Raw genomic sequence first — 25,553 nt, 5'->3', positions numbered from 1 at the left:
TCAGCACCAGTTTACCATGTCCAAAGGAAAAAACAGAAAGCAGCTGTATCTGCAGATGAGCAGCTTAACATCAGAGGACTCTGCTGTTTATTATTGTCCTCAAGAGACACAAAGCACAGACCCTATCCTTTCAACTTTTTAAAAATTATCTTTTAATATTTTTAGGGCTCTCAAAATTAACATGATAATCACGATTAATGCGATTAAAATTAAATTAATTTTAATTATTAAATTAAAAAATTTTACGCAATCAACCCATCTGGAGCACAGAAAGGACAAACTTTGGACAAACTGCCCAAAATGTGTTGACAGAGACATTTCAGGAATTTTGGGTCATTTGTGATGAACACATTAACGTTGACAGCCATAATATTTTATTATTATTATTATTATTATTATTATGGAAAAAAAAAATTCACGGTCTAATGATACAGTAATTTGTTCATTCAGAGCCCACATGGAATTTCATGGAATATTTTGATTCTTAGTAACTGTTACTGTCAGGAATACATATTTTGTGGGTCACAAAGAGTATCACCCCTTAAGAACAGTACATGCGTATGGCCTGAAGATTGTGATGCCCACATCTACTAAGTCATTTTTGGAATATTTTACACAGGGAGATAAACAGGGGAATTAGTTTAGAAGAATTTGTGGGAAACCACTATCCAACAGTTGTGTAGTAGACTCAGAATGACAAGACAAAACATTATCACAGATAACTTTTTCTCCTCTTGCCCAGTGTGTCCTGGAGACACTATAACTCGGAGTCTACAATAGGTCAAGGCAGACATTCTTGCTCTGATCAAGGCTTCTGAGGTTTACAGCATAGAGTTTAAATTTACTGGCAGCCTTACTATGGTCAGCTATATCAGGAAGAAAGGACTGGCTATTGTACTTCTGAAAACAATGTATCACAGCAAAATGGTGGATGATATTTACGTGTGTTGCCAAATATAACACAAGAACTACATGAATGGTTTACACAACTATAGACCAGGCAGAGAGACATGACTCTTAAATGACCTGTCCTCATTTTATGTTTTATTTTCTTATATTCTCAGTTTACTGGGTTGGTAAGAAAAGAACATTTCTTTTTGCAAACACAAACATTTCTAGTCTCCTGTAAGAGTTGACATCCAGTCAAAACTTTTGGCACACCCCAATGTTTCCAGTTTGTTAATGAAAATTATGCAGTTTAATGTCTTATTACACTCTGAAATGAAAGCATAGTACAAATAAGCAAATTATTTATTTATTTATTATTTCATAAGCAAATAAATAAATAAATAAATAAATAAAGTCATGGGATCAATTAATTGGCCAAAATGTATTCTAAACTTTTGACTCATCAACGTAGCCACTTTTGGCAGATATAACAGCTAAACATACCTGTAGCATTCTTTCTACAACAGAAATCAAATATTCTTCAGGAAGTTCTTCCCATATCTGTTGCAGAAGTTCCCATAAATGTTTGGCACTTGTAACTTTGCTTTCAATCTTCTGTCCAGTTCATACCAAACCTTAATGGGATTTAAGTCTGGAGACTGTGCTGGCCTCTCCATGTTTTCAAGCTTACTAGTTTGGTCTTTTTTCCTGAGGTAGTTCTGCCATAGGTTGGACTTATGTTTTGGAATATTATCTTGCTGTTAGATGAACCCCTGACCAACTAGGCGTATACCAGAGGGTATTGCATGGTGCTTCAGAATGCCGTGGTAGCCATTTTGGTTCAGGTTGCATCTCACTGTGTACAAGTCACCTGGATCCAGCAAAACAGCCTCTGACCATCCACACCTCCTTCTCTATGTTTGACAGCTGATTCCACTGTGGAACCATCCTGTCTTTTCAAAGGCGTACAAAGAGCTTGCCTGATGATCCAAAGATTTTAAATTTTCATTAATCACTCCATAATACATTCTTCCAATCTTCAGTAGTCCAATGGTGATGTTTAATGGCCCAGGCAAGCCTCTTTGTCTTATTATGATGGCTTAGCAACTGCTTTTTTGCTTCAACATGTCCTGTCAAACCTGAAGCTCGAAGACTTCTCTTCACAGTTGAAACTGAAACTTGCTTACGATTGTAGTGAAGTAGATTCTGGGGTAGGATTTTACATGATGTCCACAAATGCACCACTAACATCCACACCTTCCCAGTTGACAATTAGCAGGCTTATAAGAAACAGCTGCGCTTCACTACCAGAAGGAGGCATTTAGCAGTCTTGTCCATCCAAGGTGGCTGAGAGCATTAGGCAGCTAAGTGCTGCAGATCTCTCCAGGAAAGCTACTCAGTTTAGTATTGCCCTTTAGAGAGTGGTTTGCACTATACTGCTGCTGTCTTGTTTGTTATGCAATGCTTTTTTAACGACTAGTAGTTTGGGGTGTATTTGTTTTATGTAGATCTTTTACTAATTTGTTTAACGTTTATGCTTTCTTTTATTGCTTTAGTGGAGGTGCGGCCGCTTGTTGAGAGGCTAGGCACGTGAGGTGGGATCCCCTCCCCGATGCATGTGAGTGTACACACCGGGCATAGGTAGATTGCACCATTTAGAGTTTAGTGTGAGTGAGGTCTGCAGTGAAATCACACGGGTGAGTAATTGGTGGCATCCTTGGGCACTCCTCCTGTAGGTTGCCTCCTCAAGTGGCCAGTCTCCACTATTTTGTTTAGTTATTCTTTTAACATGTTGTGATTGTTTTTAAGGTAGCATTGTGGTAGGGAGTCTGGTCGTTTTTGTTAATAGTTTTTTTTTTTTAATTATCTATTTTTCTGTCTCAACCCTTCTACCTTAGGTGCCTTTTTGATTTTATAATTCTGTTTTTAGTAGTAGTTCTTAATAAACTTTGATTTGTAAAATTCATGTCTCACCTCTGCCGTTAATAACGAGTCTGTGGGCTTTGGTAGTCAGTGCAACACTTACATTGGCTAGAGAAGTCTTTCCTGAGGTGTAACGCCCTCCCCCAGGTGGTGTTGTCAACATCTTAGTTACCGTCCCCGGTTATTCCTCTATCGCGACCCCACAATCTGGCGTTGTCGCCAGGATATTTTCAGGCAGAGATCTGTTGCATGTTTTTGTTTTGTTTCGTTTTTGGGGGGTTAAATCTGTTCGGTTTGTCTGGTTATTGTAGTGCAGCGGCAAGACAGCAGCAGCGGCGGGACGGACTTCTGGTTTTTTAGTAAGTGATATTTAAATACTCTGGTTTATTATGGAGGAAGAGCTCGCACAGCTACGAGACTTGGTAGCTCAGCTGCAAGCAGAAAATCGGTGGATGCGGCAAGAGTGAGGATCGGAGCTACCTGGCACCAGTGCTGCTGCTACAGGTTCATCCACCAATGGGCATTCTGCTGTTTCAGCTCCCAGTGCCCATGGTTCAACGGTAAGACTGGTATAGGTATTGCCGAATGGGTGGAAGAAGTGCAGGCCTGTTTGAGGGTACGGCATCTTTCACCAGCTGACAAAGCCCTTTTCATCTATGATCATCTAGAAGGCGAGCCCAGAGAAGAGATTAAATATCGGCTTTCAGAGGAGAAAGACAATCCCGAAAAGATTTTGACTATTTTACAGGAACTGTATAGATGTAGTAAGTCATATGTCTCTCTGGAGGAAGAGTTCTTTTCAAGACGACAGCAGGAGGGAGAAACATTGCAAGAGTTTTCGCATGCTCTTATGTGCCTCATGGATAGAGTTGTGAAACAGTCCCCTCATGTTCTGCTGAACAAAGATGTGTTGCTTAGAGACCAATTTGTTGAAAATGTGCTTGATTGTTTCTTATGCAGAGAATTAAAACAGTATGTCCGCAGCCAACCTACTGCCACCTTGATGGATGTTTGTCGTGAGGCTATATTATAGGAGCGTGGAGGTATGCCAGGGGGTGGGAGGGATAGACGTTACTTGGTTCCCCCGGCACTAGGCTTTCAACATACTGTCCAGGAGGTCCCTTTTAGAGGTAGTCCGGCAACATGTTTTTACTCTCTGCTCCTATATCTCTGACTCATTCTGAGGGTCAAACTCTGAGTCTGAACCCGTGGTTAAAAGGCCTGAAAATTCCCACAGACTGACCTGTACATACTCAGGGTTTGGGGTGATATTAGTGCTGCTTGGATCAGACAGGCTGCTGGAAAAGGACTGGAGTGGATTGTTTGATTAGCAATGGCTAGCTAAAACATAGCTATGGGAAGAGGGGGAAAAAAAACAATGTAGAAAAGCTCACATCAAACCAACTCTTTTCTTTCTGTCATTCACAGGATCAACAGCACATATAAAGAAACAATGAAACAACTTCATCAACAACTTTGAACATCAAGTTTTCGGTTGTCTTATTTTTAATTTAAATGTTTAAATCTGTGTTATATAATTGTTATAAAAAATGTACAATAAGTATAATGCATTGTTTGTGTGGGTTTTTTTTTTATTTTTAAATACATCCCTCCACATGCAAAATATACTTCTTGCCAAGCACATACAAAGACTTCATATACATGTACTGTTGGCTGCAAGAGAGAGAAGCTTTGACCAAGTGGCCTTCAACATATTCTGTGCGTCTCACTGAAAGCATGGACAGAATATGCAGCTTAAAGACGATGCTGTGTATTATTGTGCCAGAGAGTCACAGCATCATAAACCATTAGGAGACCTGAACAAATACCCTTTATTGGCCGAACAGCTGTTTCGAACAGCTGTTTCTTCAGATCACCAGAGGAGGCGCTCCAAGACCATAAATGAATTCTGAAACTCTGACATTTTTTTTTTTTTGTTTTGTTTTCCTAAGATGAATCTTAAAGCTGATCCTTAAAATGTCGCAAAACAAAACTGAAATCACTCATAAGTTTAAATTATGCACTACATTTCAAACAAGAAAAAAGGAGGCGTTTGCCTGCTGGAGTAAAATCTATTTTTTCTCATATTAGGCTTGATAAATGAAACAGATGTTAAGTTGCACTGGTGAAAACTTAAATAACCTTTTATAGATATTTAACAGAATACTTACATAAGATGTTTACATGTTAGAAAAAATTCTCTTGAAAAAAAAAGCTATTTGCATAAATCTCCTGCAGCTCCGTGTCTTTGACAGATGTTTGGAAACAGACTAATATAAAGTTTTATACTTCTGTTAAACAGAACTCATTTTTATTTACTTTGTTCATACTTTACAGTAAAATGAACCATTATCATAAACACAGAAACACTGATGCTTCACAAAAAATCTGACAAAACCTAAAAGTGCCAGTAGATCAGCATTTAGAAAACTTTAAACAAAAAGACACACATGTATATTGTAGTTTTGAATTCCGGATTTCCTGGCTTCCAAAAACAAATGCTTAAACATGATGTACTTTTTGAAGGGAGTAACAAGTATAATTTTTACTATTTACTATAATTTTTACTATTATACTATACTAACAAATAAATAAATAGCTTGGGGAGTCTTACCTGAAAACATTTGCTTAACAAGTAAAACATGTCAAATAATAATGCAATGAAATGATCAGTACTACAAGTTACAGTGTGGTTCTGTATTTGAGGGAGGAGCTGATGCAAAACTGTGTTCTAGTTTATCTTTACATAAAACAGAGAGTAAATCATTGATGTACCCACTGTAGACTGAGCAGAGATAAATGGCTTTCATCATGATCAGACCTCGTATTTGGTTCACTTTTCTCATTCTTTTAGTGAACTGGGCTGGTAAGGATTATAGATTTACTGTTACTGATGAAAACACATGAAATGTCTGCATCATTGTATCTAATGAGCTGGGTTTTTTTTGTAGGTACTGAAGGTCAAACACTGACTGAGTCTGAATCAGTGGTTAAAAGGCCTGGAGACTCCCACAGACTGACCTGTACGTACTCAGGGTTCAGTAGCGATCACTGGAACGCTTGGATCAGACAGGCTGCTGGAAAAGGACTGGAATGGATATCTGCTATCAGTGATAGCAGTACCTACATCTACTACTCTCAGTCAGTCCAAGGCAGATTTACCATCTCCAGAGACAACAGCAGAAAGCAGGTGTATCTGCAGATGAACAGTATGACAACTGAGGATTCAGCTGTTTATTATTGTGCTCGAGAGTCACAGTGACACAAGAGGAAGAAACGCTCTACAAAAACTCAAAAAACCAAAAATGAATGAATAAAAAAGCTAAATTTTATTTTCTGCAATTCACATTTACAATTTATTAAACATACACACACTGAAAGGAACAATAAATGTGCCTTACCAGGAACGGTGAACCCTAATATTGTATTCATGTATTTGTAAGTGTAAATGTTATAATTTGCTTTTTCTTTATGTTACATAACATAACAGCTTATGTTGTGTATTAAAGTGCATGCACCAGTGATTTGTTGCAACACATTTATATAACATTTATATAATAACAGACACATTTATGGGGGGATTACTGACATTGGTGAAGTTAGCCAGAGCCTGGATATCATACTAAATTGTCTTTAACTCCTAACTGACTGAAGACCACAGTGATACAAGATGAGAAACTCAAAAAACTCAGCACGTCAAGTTAAAATCAGAAATTCTCATTTACAGAGGATATGAATAGGAAGTCATCCAAGGTAATCCAGTAAAACATTTACCCAAGCCATAGAAACGTAACCATTACTTTACCACCCAAACCAATAAGAGGTGGTGGTATAAAACATGAAAGGGGATTAAATATCCAATATTCAATCATAATTCAGTACATTGAATTCAACCCTTTTATTGGTATGGTGAATGTTATTGCCTCAGTTTTTTGTTTGAAAGACACTTAAAGGCAAAAAAAAAGAAAGAAAGAAACAAGCCAAAACTATATTATATATTCAGCCATTATCTGAATTTACATCTGTAACTATTACATGAACATAAATCATTAACATATAAAGAAGTTCTGTGAGATGAACAATTTTTTATTTGGTATTTTTGAACATATATTTGCTTGGCTGATTTTCCATTCACACAAGTTCATCATGTTCTCTCTTGCTTACAGGTTTTGGACCCTGAGAGAAGTTTTTAAGTGCATTCAATCTAATAAACACTATAAAAACAACTGAATAATCAGCTGAATTGTAGAGAAAAATCTTTTTCCACAGTATTGACCTCATCCAGTCAGAATCAGTGGTTGTACAGCCTGGACAGGCTTTAACATGCCTGGTTATTCATAGACTGATCAGAAAGAATGAAGAAAAATGAATGAACTAGATTTTGGTTCATTATGGAGGATGAGACTTTCACAAGGCTTTGAAGAAAAAGTGCAGCTGCCACAAATATACTTCAAATATTACAATGACATTCACAGTGGTAAAATTGCAGTCTGAAGACACAGCTGTTTATTTCTGTGTATGTGGCCCCTCAGTGTTACCAGACATCCATAAACCTACACAAATATGCAGTACACATGAGACTAAGCCACCAACAATTAATAATAAAAACACAGGCTAATGCATAAATTAATATATTTTCATTCTGTTCATTAAAAAAACAAAAAAACGTGTTGACATATTTTAGTTGTTAGATGTCTTAAAAGCAGTTTTCATCTTTTTCATATGTTTTTGTTTTGTCTCATTTGACATGTCTGTGAAATGAGAAAATGAGTTTCAGTGGATTTAAGCTAATTGTTATTAATGTATGTTGTACTTCTTTGATTACTTTTATTTTCTTGTCTTTTTTGTCTTCTCTCAGGGTATTACTGATAAAATCCATGTTTTACATATTTTACAGATTTGTATCATTATTAGTCAAGTTAAATAAACAGTTTAATCATAATTTAATGAATCAGTTCATTTTCTTTTTCTTGCACACTGTACATAATCTTTTTCTCTCTCACATGGGAGGAGTCAATGTAAAACTTGAGGTCTTAAGTGTACTTATCTAACTGCTGGGAACAGTGGACTCACAGTTTAACATGATGGACTGCAGGACAGGACTGCTGCTTCTAGCTGTCTTCTGGGCAGGTGATAAGTCCAACAGATCTTTTATTAATATAGTATATCTTTAGCCTTTTTCAACATTTTTGATATGTTTCACAATTTTTTTGGTTTTCCTTGACAGGTGTTGATGGTCAAACTTTAACAGAATCTGAACCAGCAGTTAAAAGACCTGGAGATTCCCACAGACTGACATGTACAGCTTCTGGATTCTCATTCAGCAGCTTTGAAATGAACTGGGTCAGACAGGCTCCTGGAAAAGGACTGGAGTGGGTTGCTTATATCAATAGTGGTGGTGGTAGCAAACACTACTCTCAGTCAGTACAAGGCCGGTTTACCATCTCCAGAGACAACAGCAGACAGCAGCTGTATCTGCAGATGAACAGTCTGAGGACTGAAGATTCTGCTGTTTATTACTGTGTTAGAGAAGCACAGTAACAAAAAAGAGAGAAATGCTGTACAAAAACCCATCACGACAAACTAAGTCAAAATTTGTTTTTCGGTGACAGAAATTAAATTTAACTTATGAACAAACTCAAAGATAAAATCAATTTGCATTATTGGTGTTTAATAAATATTTGCATTTGTTTTTGTGAACATTATCACCTTTCTTGTTTGAAATGTGTTTTTAAGGAATGGAAAAACAAACAAACAAACAAACAAAACCCAAAATGCTATGTTTCTTTTTATGGCTGCAAAAAAATTTGTCTTTGCTAATAATACTCTAAGTCCAAGGAAAATCTGTATTTCAGTTCCATTAAATTCAGTTCAATTTTATTTATATAGTCCCAAATCATAACAACAGGTACCTCAAGGCACTTTATATTGTAAGGTAAAGAATCTACAAAGGAGGAAGACATGACAAAGGCACACTATGAAAGAGAGCCAGAGATTAACAATAACTAATTATTAAATGCAGAGTGATGTTTAAACACATAGAGTGTAAAGAGGTAATTGAAGAAGAAACACTCAGTGCATCATGGGAAGCCAGTTGCAGCATAAGTTAGGGAGGATTCAGGGTCACCTGATCCAGCCTTAACTATAAACTTTGTCAAAAGGAAAGTTTTAAGCATAATCTTAAAAGCAGAGAGGGTATCTGTCTCCTGAAACCAAGTTCAAAGTTTGTTCCACAGAAGAGGGGCCTGCAAGGTTAATGCTGTGCCTCGTATTCTACTTTTAAATAAACTATGAACCAAAAATAAACCAGCAGTCTGAGCATGAAGTCAGGAGAATCCCACACACTGACATGTACAACCTCTGGATTCACATTTAGCAGCTACTATATGGGCTGGATCAGGCAAAAGGGCTGGAGTGGGTTTCCACTATTGATAGTGGCAGTAGCAGTAAATTCTACTCTCAGTCAGTTCAAGACCGGTTTGCCATCTCCAGAGACAACATCAGGCAGCAGCTGTATCTGCAGATGAACAGTCTGAAGACTGAAGATTCTGCTGTTTATTATTACACTCGACACTCACATTGACTAAAGGTGGTACAGCAGCTTTACAAAAACCTTCACAATTTTCGTAAATTATGGCAATCTTTACTTTGTCATTATGGACTTGGTCAAGGTGTTAGCTTTGGACAGGCTACAAACTATTCTATGAAGAATAAATCTGATATTAAAAAAAAAAGATTTCTGTTTCTCGTCTTCTGATGAAACTCACTTTGTCTGTCTTGTTTAAATGCCCATATTCATCGACAAGCTCACGTCTAAAAACACAAGATGTTTAGACTTAAAGATAATTTCCGGTTACAAGATGAGCTTCCCAACCCCCTGAAACACGGTCACACTTAATGCAAATTAATTCAGAATTCTAAAAGCTGATCCTCATAATATGGAGAGTTTAAAAATATGCCTGATGATTTAGAAATGCATAGAAAAAAATTTTTTTTTGTGTTTCATTTTTCAATTTTAAGCTCGGAGACTCATTCTTTTCACTTTCAACTCAATGTAACATTCTTTTAAAGATTCACCATGGTCATCTACAAATATTACAGTTTAATTGAGTGTGAGTTGATCCTCTTGACATGTTTTGATGGTCTCTGACAGAATCTGAATTAATGGTAAAGAAAGAAAAGGTCTGGAAAATAACACAAAATGAACCTGTACATTCTCTTACTCCAAGTCTATCATCTCCAGAGATGACTCTGACAGGAGTTTGCCTGCTGGAGTAAAATATATTTTTTGTAATATTAAGCTTGGTAATTGAAACAGATTGTCATTTGGTAGAAACTTCACTTTAAATACAGTCAGAACAAAGAGCATTCAACAGCTCATCCCTGACCCCCCCCCCAGAGAGAGAGAGAGTGTACAACCTTTATGTCTGTGAAGGTTCTCAGTCATTCAGGTAGACGTAGTCTATAGGGAGCTTGGAAAGAAAAGCATCTGGACTTCTTTAAGTTTCCTTGAAGATTGGTGGAGAGTCACAGATTTTAAGCCCTATGGGAGTGTCCCTAAGAGGGTCATGGGTCCCCTATTGATCTTCTACCTAATCACACAAGCCAAGGTGTGAAAACAGGTGTGGGTCAGAATCAGCCAAGGTTTCGGGTGAACCCATTGTGAAACCTTGCCCTACCCTATCATGTGATTTACTGAGTTCAAATGGCCCAGGATGGGAGTGGGTGTTAAGGCGTCTGGGAAGGAATCTCAAAACTGGATTATATAGATGGCAGACAGTTGGTGTCGTAAACCATCAACTGTCTGCAATCAAAGATGGTTGTTCACAGTGCACATATATCACTTCTTTCACTCCTCTTTCAAACCATCTGTCTTCTATGTCCAAAACAGAGAACAGAGAAGACAGATGATAATCACATGATGGGGTGATTATCAAAAATTCCAAAGCAGGTGTATCTGCAGATGAATAACTTGACAACTTCTGATTCTGCTGTTTATCACTGTGCCTGTGACCCAAAGTGACACAAGAGGAACAAACTCTTTACAAAATTTGATTCAGAGAAATTAATTGCTATTGAACTTCAGCAACACTATGAAAGAAACAATAAATGTGCAAGGATCTGCAACACATTTAACAGAATTCATTAAGCTCAGACTAATTGGAATAATTTTTCATACATAATTTGCTCGTTGTTCCACCATAGTATGCACTGTAAATTGTGCAGATACAGTTAAGTCCTTAAGGATTTGGATTAACTTTTGGTTCCAAATACTTCTGGACTTATCTGTACCTGCACAATACAGACACTAATTATTACTGTTTGTCTGTAGGTACTGAGGGTCAGACACTGACTGAGTCTGTACTAGTGATCTCACAGACTGACCTGTACATACGCAGGGTTCAGTGGTGATTATAATAATGCTTGGATCAGACAGGCTACTGGAATGGACTGTTAAAGTTGTTAGTGTAGGAAACAAAATTTTATCACAGTTTTTATACACTTTGCTATTAGTATTTATTTAGAAGATTTTTTACATGTTTCTGTGATACATTGAAGATTCAACACTCATTTTTTGGTTAAACAAAGGTATTGGGGGAAAAAAAGATGCACTGTACAAGTGGTGAAATGAATAAAACCAGCACCTGTTTATTTATAAGTTTAGTATCAATAAGCAGAAATGGAAAAGTGTATTCCTCTTTGAGGAGGAGGAGCTGATGCAAACTGATCTGCCATATTTGAATATTTTTGTAGACTATAACACAGAGACTATATGACGGACATACACCACTATAGGTTTGTCATAGAAAGGGCTTTGATCATGGATCGACATGAGTTCATGGCTGTTGTTCTCATCCTGTCAATTAACTGGGCTGGTAAGGATATGACAGTGCTATTAGAAATAATTTAATACAAAGAAAAATGACATGTTTTAAATACAGAAGCTAATAATGTGATTGTCTGTAGGCACTGAGGGTCAAACACTGACTGAATCTGAACCAGTAGTCAAAAGGCCAGGAGACTCCCACAGACTGACCTGTACATACTCAGGGTTCAGTGGCGATATTTATGCAGTTTGGATCAGACAAGCTGCTGGAAAAGGACTGGAGTGGGTTGCTAGAATCAGTGATGATAGCAACTATATCTCTTACTCTCAGTCAGTCAAAGGCCGCTTCACCATCTCCAGAGACAACAGCAGAAAGCAGCTGTATCTGCAGATGAGCAGTTTGACAACTGAGGATTCAGCTGTTTATTATTGTGCTCAAGAGCCACAGTGACACAAGAGGAAGAAACTGTGTACAAAAACTCAGCCCAAGTTAAAATGGGAAATTTACATTCACAGAAAGGAGCTGTAATTTAACATGCTCAGTAAAGTCATAGAAACAAAAAAATGTGTATGAATGATGGACACACTTATTCTCTCCTTGCTACTCTCTTTATGCCCTGTGAGCGATTTTGTAGCTGTTTATAGTGATGCCAGTGGAAGTGTGAGGACATATAGAGGTCACCAAAGGTAACAGACCCAGTACGATCTATCACACTCATGGCCAAAGGAGTCTGTATTTTCCAAACTGTGAACTTTGCATATCTCTCCCCTTGACATGAGATTTTAACACAATGGGAACTCCTTCATTGTCTTTTTTCAACATGCAGGGTAGTCCAATAAAATCGTGCATCTTAACCCAAACCAAGATCTATTCACAACATAACCATCATCGCCTGTCAGAGAGTGGCTGCCAAAAAATCACCAGCAGGAATCAATACAGTCAGTTCAGCCCTTTTTATTGTTATTGTGAATTTTGCCTCACAGTACCTTTGTTGGTTGGTAGAACATAAAAACATAAAATCAGAAACAGGTTTGATTTATCAGGAATCATAACTGCTCAGTGAACACAAAATAACAAATATTCAACATACAAAGAAGTGTTTAAAGCTGTGATTTAAGCTCCACCTTCTCTTTCTAATCAGCTGAGTGACTTTGATAATGTATATAACAGTATGGATTAGAAAGAGTGCACAGGAGACTTTCATAAATACACATTGAACATGAAACGCAGCCACCAACACACTTCATAACTGGGGCATAGCCATGAATTTAAATGTATTTACCCTCAAATTATAAAGTAAATAAATAAATGATAAAAAAAAATATGTGTTTGTCATTGTTTTACATGCCTGTGTTTAATTTATTTCAATAAACACATAATATAATGAATCAATAACTTTTCACACACACACACACACACACACACACACACACACACACACACACACACACACACACACACACACACACACACACACACACCCATCCTGCACATATTTTTTTTTCTCTTAATCTCATGGGAGAATTCAATGTAAAACTTGTGGTATTGACTCTATTTATCTAACTTCTGGGGGGAGTGTGCACACAGAGTAACATGATGGACAGCAGTACAGGACTACTGCTTTTAACTGTCTTCTGGGGCAGGTAAAGAGTCTAAAATATCTCTTTTTAATATAGTTTATCTTTAACCTTTTTCAGCATTTTTGATATATTTCACAAAATCCATTCTTGTGTAATTGACAGGTGTTGATGGTCAGACTCTGACTGAGTCTGAACCAGTCATTAAAAGGCCTGGAGAATCCCACACACTGACATGTACAGCCTCTGGATTCACATTCAGAGACTACTATATGGCTTGGGTCAGACAGGCTCCTGAAAAAAAAGGACTGGAGTGGGTTGCTTATATCAGTAGTGGTGGTGGTAGCAAACACTACTCTCAGTCAGTCAGAGGCCGGTTCACCATCTCCAGAGACAACAGCAGACAGCAGGTGTATCTGCAGATGAACAGTCTGAGGACTGAAGATTCTGCTGTTTATTATTCTACTTGAGACTCACAGTGATGCAAAAGGGAGAAATGCTACACAAAAACCCAGCACATTAAACTAAGTCAAAATTAGATTATCAGTGACAGAAATTAAATTTAACTTATGAACAAACACAGAGACAAAAAAAAAACTGTTGTTGGGAAAGGGCTAATGATTGTTTTCATTTGTATTTGGGCAAACCAGAGTCTGGTTTGTTTGAAATATGTTTTTCAGAAATTGAAAAACAAGAAAAAAACAAATAATAAACAAAAACACTATATTTCTCTTTATGGTATCAGTGTCTTTGCTTAGATTACTCCATGTGGCAGGAAAATCCATGTTTCTCTTATAATCATGTCTACATTCAAACTGGGCTAATTACAGACTGAAATAAAGATTCATATGAAACCCTCAATTACATCAGAAGAGGAGAACAGCTTCCATCTGAAGCTGTTGCTGCTGGCTGCAGGACACTGTAAACGCTTTTATGGCATTTACACCAACCATGTATTTTTTCACAGGTGCAGAGTTTTAAGAGGTGAGACAGCCAGCCTCTCTGACTGTGCAGACAGGTCAACCTCTGAGTACTCGACATCAAACATGTTTTCTATGATGATTAGTAAGAGGAAAAATATTCTGGGATCATAAATCATTAATTCTACTCGAGTAATTCTCTCATTACTTGCAAATGCTAATTTTGTTTCCACATGTTTCTAGACATATGATAATGCATGCAATACCATAGCTGAACTTCTAGCAGTGAAAGAGCCAGAGGCACCTTGTGTAACATGCTGATATAATAGCACAGGGCTATTGTTTCATGTTATAATCACATTTATTTTTAAAATCGTACAAAACGCTGTAACAGAAATGAGCACTCTTTTCTGATACAAATCTTCAGTCTGTGGAGTGGAGTGCCGAGTGGTCCTTTGTATTGTGTGGAGAGCAAGAGGGCGCATCTTCAGCCTCAGAGTGATGAACATAGTGATGTTTCTGCTGCCACTCTCTATTTAAAAAAAAAACCTGTGGTAATAATGTAATTTTAAAGACCTCAGACTATTAATATGTCACATGATAAAGATAGTGATCTGTGCTGGAGGTCAAATTCCAAATCAATCTGAATGTAATACCTGAAGATGTTCTATGTTTTGTTTTATAAGTCACAATAACAGAAAGCACCAGAGCTGAATTATACAAAAAAGCATCAGTAACTAACCACCACACATGCCAAGAGAAACTTGAACCACATTTTTATATTATATATGTCACATTTCGTCGAAAGTTTTGTTTGAAATTTTCTGTCACACCAATCACAGCTGAAAATAGACTACTGTATTAATATGGCGTTATTTTTGTGCCAGTATTCTGAGCACACATAAAAAGATTTTGAGCGCATGTAAAAAGAAAAGCATTTTAAGGAGAAAATTATTTTGAGCGAAGAAAAGCTTAATTTGAGCCAACAAGATTCATTGCTGCATGCATAAAATGTATTTCAGTGTTTGTTATTATCCATATACACACACTAACAGCCCGTCTCGCTCAGTTTTTGCATTTGCTCTTTCTCAGATCTCTGTGGACCTGCTCGCAGTGTGTTGCTTCCGCTCTCAACATATCTGCTCCCTGCTTGCTCAACTCTTTCTGTACACCATTATATTTGTGTCACAAAACCAACCAATCACAGACTTGGATGCAAAAATTCAGATTGGCTGTTCTGGTCTCCAATCAGCTCGCTAGCTACTGTAGCTAAACCCAGCCAAATATCCCAGAATGCATTTCGTCCAAAACTCAAAAGTGGCAATGGCCGAGGAAAGCGGCTAAAAGGTTTAAAATATTAGACATCACATATTTAGAAAAGTGCTCTGATGTTTACGGAGATGCCTGTTACCCACCAGTTGACCGGGTGGTCAAGGCTCACTAGAGCTGGCAGGAGCATTGGACTCCCGTCACATCGTTTTCAAACCACCCGCGGTCTTTCGCTACTCAGGTTAAACATTATATATAAGTCACTTGGATAACTTCTAAATGTTAATGTTTGGTTTATTTCAGTGTTTGATTTGTTCCTGAGTAAATCGGCTTGGCTGAGATTAAAGTTAAGCTTCATAACTGGACCGTTTTATTTAATACTGAAGTCTTTACTTGGAGAGCTGTCAGTATATTTTGAATTTCACCCGTCATATCCCCCAATGTAAAATGTTCTGTTCTTATTTAAACAGCTGACTCAGAATTAAATCTAAGATTAAAAACAGCACGGTGGCACGGTGGTTAGCACTGTTGCCGCACAGCAAGAAGGTCCTGAGTTCAATTCCAACATCAGGCTGGGGTCTTTCTGTGTGGAGTTTGCATGTTCTCCCCGTGTTTGCGTGGGTTCCCTCCAGGGTACTGCGGCTTCCTCCCACCGTCCAAAGACATGCAGCTTGTGGGGACAGGTTAATTGGCTAATCCAGATTGTCACTAGGTGTGAATGTGCGAATGAATGTGAGCGCGAATGGTTGACTGTCCCTGTGTGTTGGCCCTGCGACAGACTGGCGACCTGTCCAGGGTGTACCCTGCCTCTCGCCCTATGACAGCTGGGATGCGCCCCCGCGACCCTGACCCTATTTTGAATTTCACCCGTCATATCCCCCGATGTAAAATGTTCTGTTCTTATTTAAACAGCTGACTCAGAATTAAATCTAAGATTAAAAACATTTAAATTCAGGAGCAAACATTTTCACCGGGAGCAAAAACAGCATGTTAATATGTAGAGATCCTGAAGGCTGCTCCAAAAATGATCAGATTATATGTTAAATATTTGTTCAATTCTCTTCCAAAACCCAGCTGTCTATTGTAAGTTTTGAGTGTCTACTAAAGTAAAAATAAAAGCATTCAAACATCTCACCTGTTTGTTAATATTCAGGCATACATGTATACTACTTTTATTAATAGAGAGATTAAGCTTGTGTTTCTGTCATGTAGTGATTGTGCTTAACTGTATGAAGCTTATTAGACATTATGAAACAGATGATACGTAAAAGTGAATTTTGCCAAATTGCTTTAGATACTTTTTGAAATTATCTTTAAAAAAAAAATCGACATCATGTGTAATTTCCATTGCAAATATTAATCACAGTTAAATTAAGAGGGAATGGCAGTAAAAACTCCAGAATGGAGATGTCATTCTCGCGTTCTCGGGAATTTCGGACTCCCATGTGAACTTACAAAGTTTTTTTAGCGAGAACGCAAGTATGGACTCGCTTACTTGAGAATTTAGAAACAGACCCATTTTCGGTTAGTATGATTAATTATTTTATTTTAAAATATGTAATTTTTTAAGACCATTGTTGGTTTTAATCTAGTTTAAACCAAACCACTCCACTGGATTTAGCTACATTTTGGACAGTGCTCCCAGAATGCAGAAGCTAGCGAGCTGATTGGAGACCAAAACAGCCAATCAGAATTTTTGCATCCAAGTCTGTGATTAGTTGGTTTTGTGGCACAAATATAACAGTGTACAGAAAGAGTTGAGCACGCAGGGAGCAGAGATGTTGAGAGCGGGAGCAACACACTGTGAGGAGGTCCACAGAGATCTGAAAAAGAGCAAATGCAAAAACTGAGTGAGAGGGGCTGTTTTTGTGTGTGTGTATATGGATAATAACAAACACTGAAATACATTTTATGCACGCAGCAATGAATCTTGTTGGCTCAAATTAAGCTTTTCTTCGCTCAAAATAATTTTATCCTCAAAATGAAACACTTGTACTTGAAAATCTTTTTTTTTACGTGCGCTCAAATTTTTTTTACATGCGCTCAGAATACTGGCAAAAAAATAACGCCATATATAAAACAAAATGAGGCAACACTGTGCAAATTAATGCATATTTAAATGCAGTTTCCCCCCTCCCTGTCAGGAGGAGTCATGCAAAACCTAGATGTTTCCCCCTTCTACTTATCTGACCACCAAAGAACAGTCGACACAGATCAACATGATGGAGTATTTGAAAGGACTACTAATTTTATTTATCTGCTGGGCAGGTAAAAACATTCTAACATAACACATGCTGGTCTTTTTTTCCATCAACCTATTTAATTTTCTTTTTTTTAACTTCTCTTGACAGGTGTTGATGGTCAGACTCTCACAGAATCTGAACCTGTGGTTAAAAGGCCTGGAGAATCCCACACACTGACATGTACAGCTTCTGGATTCACATTCAGTGGACTACTGTATGGGCTGGGTCAGACAGGCTCCTGGAAAAGGACTGGAGTGGGTTGCTACTCTTGATAGTGGCAGTGGTAGCAGCAAATACTACTCTCAGTCAGTCAGAGGCCGGTTTACCATCTCCAGAGACAACAGCAGACAGCAGGTGTATCTGCAGATGAACAGTCTGAGGACTGAAGATTCTGCTGTTTATTATTGTGCTCGAGAGTCACAGTGACTGAAGGTGGTTCAGCAGCTGTACAAAAACCAAAAAAACCTTCACAATTGTAATAAAGCAGGAATATTCAACTAAAAGCTAAAGAGGTCCAGTGAGACATTTTGTTGATACAAAGGTCCCTAATGATCATAATTATTTATTGTCTAATTATTTAGTGTGATATATAAATAACACACCTGAGTGTCAAATGAAATTAAATCAGTACAATTCAAAAAAAAAAACTTCTGACAAGAAATTTGACAAATAATTCAAAACCTCAAGCACCATAGAACTGAACATATATGTATCACTGCTGAAAATTCCCACCATTGAAAGGTGAAACTTGTGCATGTTCAAATGAAGTGCTTAACTTCAGGGAAGCTTCATGCGAGAAGCTTCTTCCTTTCTAACTGAAGAACTGAAGAAGCTTCATGGATGAGAGGTGAAACGTCTTCAAGAAACTTAAAGAAGTCCAGACGCTTTTCTTTCCAAGCTCTTTAGACTACAAAGACCTGGATGACTGAGAACCTTCACAGACATGTTACATATTGATACTTCTTAACCAGGCAACAGTGTACGTGTGACTTTCATCAAGCAGGGTGCAGTTTTCCCCTTTCTTCCTGTGAGATACATGCAAAACTTGTTTTAGCTGTTTTCTCTTCTTTTTTAATTGTTCCTTTTTCTAGGGTGGGATGACCATACGCTACACATCTTTAAAGATGTAAAAAAAAAAAAAAAAGAATTATGTAAATAAATTTGAATTTATTTTGGATCTTGAAACACATACAGGAATGAACGCCATGTAAAAATTTCAATAAAAATTTTTACCATCAAGGAGAAGAAAAGTTTTCTCACTGATTAAATTCATTGCTTAAACTAAACCTCACAGAGAGCCTTAATTTAATAATAAAGATGGCATTGGATTTCTGCCTTTAAATACCTAATTTAATAATGTATTTATATATTTACTGGTTATTGTATTTTATCATGAGCTTTTATATAAATTTATATATTTACATAACACAATAAAGCCGTATTAGGTTTTGCTTCCTGTGAGGAGGAGTTAAGACTAAACCCAAATGTCTTTCACCTATATATATATATCAGTACAGAAAGTTTGACAGACAGCAGCTGGCACACAGTTTACCAGTATGGGCTACAAGACAGTAGTACTGATTTTGACGATCTGCTTTGCAGGTGAAATAGATTCTATTATTATGCTGATTTTAGATCTGAATCCAGCACATTTAATCAGGTTTTTTTAAATTCTCTTTATAGGTGTTGATGGTCAAACCCTGACTGAATCTGAACCAGCAGTTAAAAGGCCTGGACAATCCCACAGACTGACCTGTACGACCTCTGGATTCACATTCAGCAGCTACGCTATGGACTGGGTCAGACAGGCTCCAGGAAAAGGACTGGAGTGGATCGCTTTTATACACACACGCAGTTCTGAAATCTATTACTCCCAGTCAGTCCAGGGTAGATTCACTATCTCCAGAGATGACTCCAGCAGTAAACTCTATCTACAGATGAACAATCTGAAGACTGAGGACACAGCAGTTTATTACTGTGCCCGAGACAACACAGTGAGAGAAAATAATAGGAGAGTCATACATAAACTTCCTCTTTTACAGCAACGGGGAACAGAAGAGAAAAGATTACTTAAGCTTTAGAAATAATGTTTATCATGAAATTATCTTTGTACTTTGTATTCTGTGGTTTAAAATATCTACATATTGCAAATATTATAATATCTCAAAATGATTAATTGATTTAATTAAAAAAAAATTCATTCATTGCCTATCGTCAAAAGATCATTCTTTATTAAAGAAAGAAGATCAATCAGTACATTTTGTTTTTTAAAGACTTTTAACTCTTTAATGCTATGAGTGCTGACTCAGCTATAAAAACTTTATCACTGACGTCATGCCAACACATCAGTTTGAACATAAACCATGTTTCCTGTACCTCTGTTACTGTTTTGGGGGGCCTGGATTTGAGTCTGTCTGGCCACAGTTGTTCTTTTTTAGTAAATTTTGATATCTTGCAACAAACAATTTTCTTGTTTTTAACGATGTGAAGTGTGAACATCTGACACAGTTATCCTCTGTCTCTGTGTATCCGACCATCACTTGTCAGGTCTCTTATTCTGTTAGTAACTATCACACAGCCTGGATCAGACAGCCTGCAGGGAAAAGGACTGGAGTTTTTTCACAGTGCATGTTTTGGATCCATGACATACTACAAAGAATAATTAAAGAACAAGTTCAGTTTGGACTTACAGTCTTCCAGCAACACAGTGACTCTAAATGGACAAAATATGCACCTGAGCATGCTGCTGTGTATTATTGTGCCAGACACTGACAGTAACACAAATCATCAGCAGGCCTGAACAAAACCCCTCAAAGTCTTAACACTTGGAACATGAAGCCACCAGAGGAGGCGCTCTAAGACCACTAATGACTTCAGGACCAGACCAAGTCTCTTTAATTACTGTTTAAAGCATTCTTGATGTGGAATCATATAAAACAGATAAATGATTATATTCATAATAGAAGACATACATTGTTTTGTAACTTGTTCATTTATTGACAGTCTGTGAGCTGTTAGTGTCCAAAGATTGTTTTTTTTTTTCATAATAATTTATATTAATTTGGCATATTGAGGAAAATATCTGTGACTGAAATATATGAGCATTTTGAACAAAATGATTTGAAAATACTGGCAGTTTAGTTTGCCTTTAATCACTCTAACAAGATTAATAGAACATGCATTCTAATAATGGATTTCAAAAATTTTGTTGTTGTTTTTTTAATTCGGAGGGTTCATCTTTTTGAATGCATTAAAGTCTTTTATTTAAACTTTTAAATCAACAGTAATTGATATTTTACTAAATAGCCTTATCATCATTATCCTCCTTATTATTCTTAACAAAATTCATTGTAATATATTAATAAAAGCAAAATGTATTTTAGGACTATGGGATTTTCATGTTAAGGTCTGCAAAATAAACAAATCAACTTAACTTAGCAAGCGCGTCATGTGCTGGATTAATTCTATGCAAATTCTGTGGCCTTTCCTTTAACACAGCTATAAAAATTTGACAGCAACCTGTCAGTTTGCTTCACAGCAGATCAGTTACAACATAAAACATGTTTTCTGTGGCTCTGCTGCTGCTTTTGGCTGCTGGATCCTGTAAGTCTCTGTAGACTTTTCAGTGGTTAATTCTTTTGTGGTACAAATTTCTTATAAAACATGTTTATTTTTCTTTTAACAGGTGTGCAATGTGAACAGCCTACACAACCAGCTTATGTGACTAAGCAGCCAGGCCAGCGTCTGTCTATCAGCTGTCAGGTCTCTTATTCTGTGGGCGGCTACTACACAGCCTGGATCAGACAGCCTGCAGGGAAAGGACTGGAGTGGTAGCAAATATACTGGAGCTTCATACTACAAAGATTCACTGAAGAGCAAGTTTAGTATAGACTTAGACTCTTCCAGCAACACAGTTACTCTAAATGGACAGAATATGCAGCCTGAAGACACTGCTGTGTATTACTGTGCCAGAGAGCCACAGTAACACAAACCATCAGCAGACCTGAACAAAAACCCCTCAATGCCTGAGCAGCTGGTTTGAGAGACAGTATACAAAAACATGTTTCTTTAATTGAACCATTTACATCATCCATCCATCCCTACTTTTCTTCCCTCCTAAAGACGACGGTAAAAATGTATGAAATGAGATGAAAGGAAAGGATGTAAATATGTTAATAATTATAATATAATAATATAATAATAAACTGTTTCTGAGTGCTAGAGTTTTTTAGAGCAGTAATTTGTTTTTCAAATGTTGACTAGAAATCGAAGTGTTAATGTTACAGTAATAAATACTGTGTATAAATGATAGTATTAATACACTTTAATAAATACTCAGTTTATCAGCAGATACAGCTGTTCACATTGTGATTCTGTGACTCTGCAGCCAGGTCAACTTTCTTTCAACTCTCTCAGCAGTTATTGGACAGCTTGTGTCAGAAAGCCTGCAGGGGAAGTATTAGCATTGATTGAAATAAGATAAACCCAAGATTCAAACTACAGTAAGAGTCACTAAAGAATAAATTAATATTAACTTGGAGACTTCCAGCAACAGAGGGCAATAGGCCATGAGAGCCATACACACAGATCTGTGTATCATAGTTTGTTTGTTTTTTTGTTTAAAAAAGATCAAATTATGAATCAGACAGCCTGTTGGCTGATTGTCACATACACTGGATTTTGTGAAATTTTGTCACAAAACTTGTCCCAGTTTTTTATGGGACAGTAGTGACAGGTTTGCGGAGAACTTCTTGTATTCTCACCATATTTGCCCAGTTTTCTGCAGAGACTGGCGCTGGCTGGTTTTTGAAGGTTCAAAAGGGGAATCTAGAAGCAGTTTAATAGTGAAATACCACAAGAGTGATCATATATGGTGTGCAAAACCCCCCAATATAATTTAGAAATCAGAGTGTTCCTTGAAACAGGCAGAGTTGAAATAGCATGGCAAAATGGTGGAGTGGTTTGGACCGTTGCCTTGTATATGGTGCCGTGTATGCACTAATGATGATATAACATCCTTAAACAATGACGTTTTGTTAAAACACAAAGTTAAGAATCATCATCCAATATTCAACCCTTTAAGAGGAGGAGTCTATGTAAAACTGATATCTTTAGTCAGTTTATATATTCTGCAGTCAGGTCTTAAAAAAAAACCTCTGACACAAAGCAAACTTAGACAATTTTAACAATGACCACCTTTGTTTGTTTGGCTATTTTCTTCATTCTGTTTTTCAGATTGACTGGTAAGTACTTCAAATTATTTAAAAAAAAATAACCTGGCAAAGAAAAAGTGACTACATTAATGGACTGTTAACATTTCTATAGGTACTGAAGGTCAAACACTGACTGAGTCTGAAGCAGTGATTAAAAGGCCTGGGGACTCCCACAGACTGACATGTACATACTCAGATTTCAGTGTTCATGAAGACGATGTTTGGATCAGACAGGCTGCTGGAAATGGACTGGAGTGGATTGCTTACATCAGTGGTGGTGGTAGCTATATCCACTATTCTCAGTCAGTCAAAGGCCGGTTTACCATCTCCCGAGACAACAGCAGGCAGCAGGTGTATCTGCAGATGAACAGTTTGAATAATGAAGACTCTGCTGTGTATTATTGTGCTCGACACTCACAGTGACACAGGAGGGAAAACACACTGTACAAAAACCCCTAACACCCATGTCAAGTGGAGTCATTGCTTTATAGCCTCTTCCTATTCATGACTCAAAGCAAACTTCCCAACAGTCTATTATGAAGCCTTGATATCACGCTGTCAGTTGCATCAGAACAGAAGCTTCCATGAGAAAATGAAATGCAGCATTGCATTAAAAAAAATATTATTTACATAAATTGAGAAAAGCAAAGATCCTGGGGCCCACCTTTGTATAGAGGGAGCAAGAAAGACGGAAAAGACTAAATTTGTGCTCAGGTATTTGCAACACTGTGACTTTGAGTTACGTTCAAAGTAACATGAGACCAAATGTTCATCAAGTTGTGAGCTGTTACAGGCTAAACAGACTAAAATACATTCCTAACATTTAATTAAGAGTATTTTGTTTTAATTCTTATTGAATAAGATAAAACAAAGGTCAAATTTGAGCGCATTTGAGTCAATTCATACATAAGTGCATTAATGGTACTTCATACACTGAAGTTGCATTAAGGGCATAAAGTACATTTTAGTTTATCTTTTAAATTTTTTTGCTTATTGTCACACATAGTTTCAGTTTCTCTGCAGTTTTGTTTTTTTTATCGCCACATCTTTGACTTTGCACAGCTGCAAGAACTGAAAACATTGAGTGTCTTTTTAGGCTCACTGAGAAAAAGGGAACCTAGCAGTTGCTTGCATTTGGTGAACAAAGGTCTTTAAGTGTTATAAACAAGAACATACCGAAGTTTCAAATACACTGTGTTTATGTTTACTTTTGTGATTACTTTGTTTAGGTAGTAAAGGTAATCATAATTCTAGGAAACAAGCACTTCCAGGAAACACACATCATAATAAAAGGAGGATCAGCAATTTAAAAATATGGTAAACACACTGGAGAACTTTAGAAAATATCCTACAGCAATCCACAGTTTTTTACTAATTAACGGCAACTCTTCCCGTCAAGTAGTGGATAAAAGAAGATGTCTTTGGGTACTTTAGGTGCTCCCTCATTTCCCAAGTTGTCACCACAGTGGATGATGGGGAGGAGTCCATGCAAAATGGACATCTTTAAAATCATTACTGTATATGTTGCAGAGCAAAGGCGAGGGACTCAATCTGATAGACAAACTGTAAAGTGGAAGTTAACTGACTTTTACAATGATCAAATCTGTTTATTTAATTGTTTCTCTCTTTGTGTTTTCTACCTTGTCTGGTAAGGATATAAAAAGCTGTTGGATAAGAAGACATATGTATACAAATGATTGTGCTAATGAGCTGTTTCTGTAGGTACTGAGGGTCAAACACTGACTGAGTCTGAACCAGTGGTTAAAAGGCCTGGAGAGTCCCACAGACTGACCTGTACATACTCAGGGTTCAATTATAATATTGATGGTGTTTGGGTCAGACAGGCTGCTGGAAAAGGACTGGAATGGATCGCTTATATCAGCAGGAGCAGTGCCATCTTCTACTCTCAGTCATTCAGAGGCCGCTTTACCATCTCCAGAGACAACAGCAGAAAGCAGGTGTATCTGCAGATGAACAGTTTGACAACTGAGGATTCTGCTGTTTATTACTGTGCAGAACAGCCACAGTGACACGAGAGGGAGAAACACTATACAATAACTTAACTTGCCAGGTGTACTTTTGCATCTTTTCTGTGATTTCACATGTTCACTTTTTTATTCAACTGCAAATTTTCTTACCAATAATATCACAATTCTTGACTCTTAACACCACACCGAGTATTAAAACAATTAGGTAATAAAAAAGAAACTAAAAAAGCTTAGTAGTTACTTTTCATATCAGTCTTCAGGAAGCTTCTTATTGATTTCAAATATAAAAATAGAAAAAGTGCTCCCATATGAAGGCGTAGTGGTCAGCACTGTTGCCTCATAGCAAAAAAGTCCTAGTTTCAAATCCATCATCTTGCTTGCACGTTCTCTCCGTATCCATGTGGGTACTTCAGCTTCCTCACTTCAAGTCACCTTTGACATCAGCCATGTTCTCTGTATGTATGATCCATCTGCTGGCAGCTTGGACTCTGTGAGGAGCTGCATATGAATAATAAATACAGAAAAAATGCTAAATATTGAGATGAATGACTGATAACCTACAGTGATGGAAAACACACACTAACCTGCACAAATACCCAGCAATTAAAAAAATGAATCATGGCTCTTCATTCTTAAATTCTCCTGAACATGATAATATTATTACTATTATTATGTTATTACTTTTTTCCAATCTCTGAATGTTT

General features: G+C 37.2%; 1 pseudogene and 3 gene segments (V, D, J or C); all 4 read left to right on the top strand.

The window, feature by feature from the left end:
- The first annotated feature begins 5,583 nt into the window (after nucleotides 1-5,583).
- On the top strand, nucleotides 5,584-6,096 carry LOC120717905. The segment is given in 2 exon segments: nucleotides 5,584-5,677; nucleotides 5,763-6,096. Coding segments are annotated over 2 exon segments (378 nt in total).
- A 5,520-nt stretch (nucleotides 6,097-11,616) lies between these two features.
- On the top strand, nucleotides 11,617-12,118 carry LOC120717907. The segment is given in 2 exon segments: nucleotides 11,617-11,687; nucleotides 11,779-12,118. Coding segments are annotated over 2 exon segments (366 nt in total).
- A 5,375-nt stretch (nucleotides 12,119-17,493) lies between these two features.
- LOC120717899 lies at nucleotides 17,494-18,145 on the top strand (annotated as a pseudogene).
- A 967-nt stretch (nucleotides 18,146-19,112) lies between these two features.
- On the top strand, nucleotides 19,113-19,849 carry LOC120717895. The segment is given in 2 exon segments: nucleotides 19,113-19,250; nucleotides 19,332-19,849. Coding segments are annotated over 2 exon segments (444 nt in total).
- The last annotated feature ends 5,704 nt before the right edge of the window (nucleotides 19,850-25,553 follow it).

This window comes from Simochromis diagramma, unplaced genomic scaffold, assembly GCF_900408965.1.
Source record: "Simochromis diagramma unplaced genomic scaffold, fSimDia1.1 OVJJ01000510.1, whole genome shotgun sequence".
NCBI lineage: Eukaryota > Metazoa > Chordata > Actinopteri > Cichliformes > Cichlidae > Simochromis > Simochromis diagramma.
The sequence above is the reverse complement of the archived record's forward strand: the minus strand, read 5'-3'. Positions and strand labels throughout refer to the sequence as shown.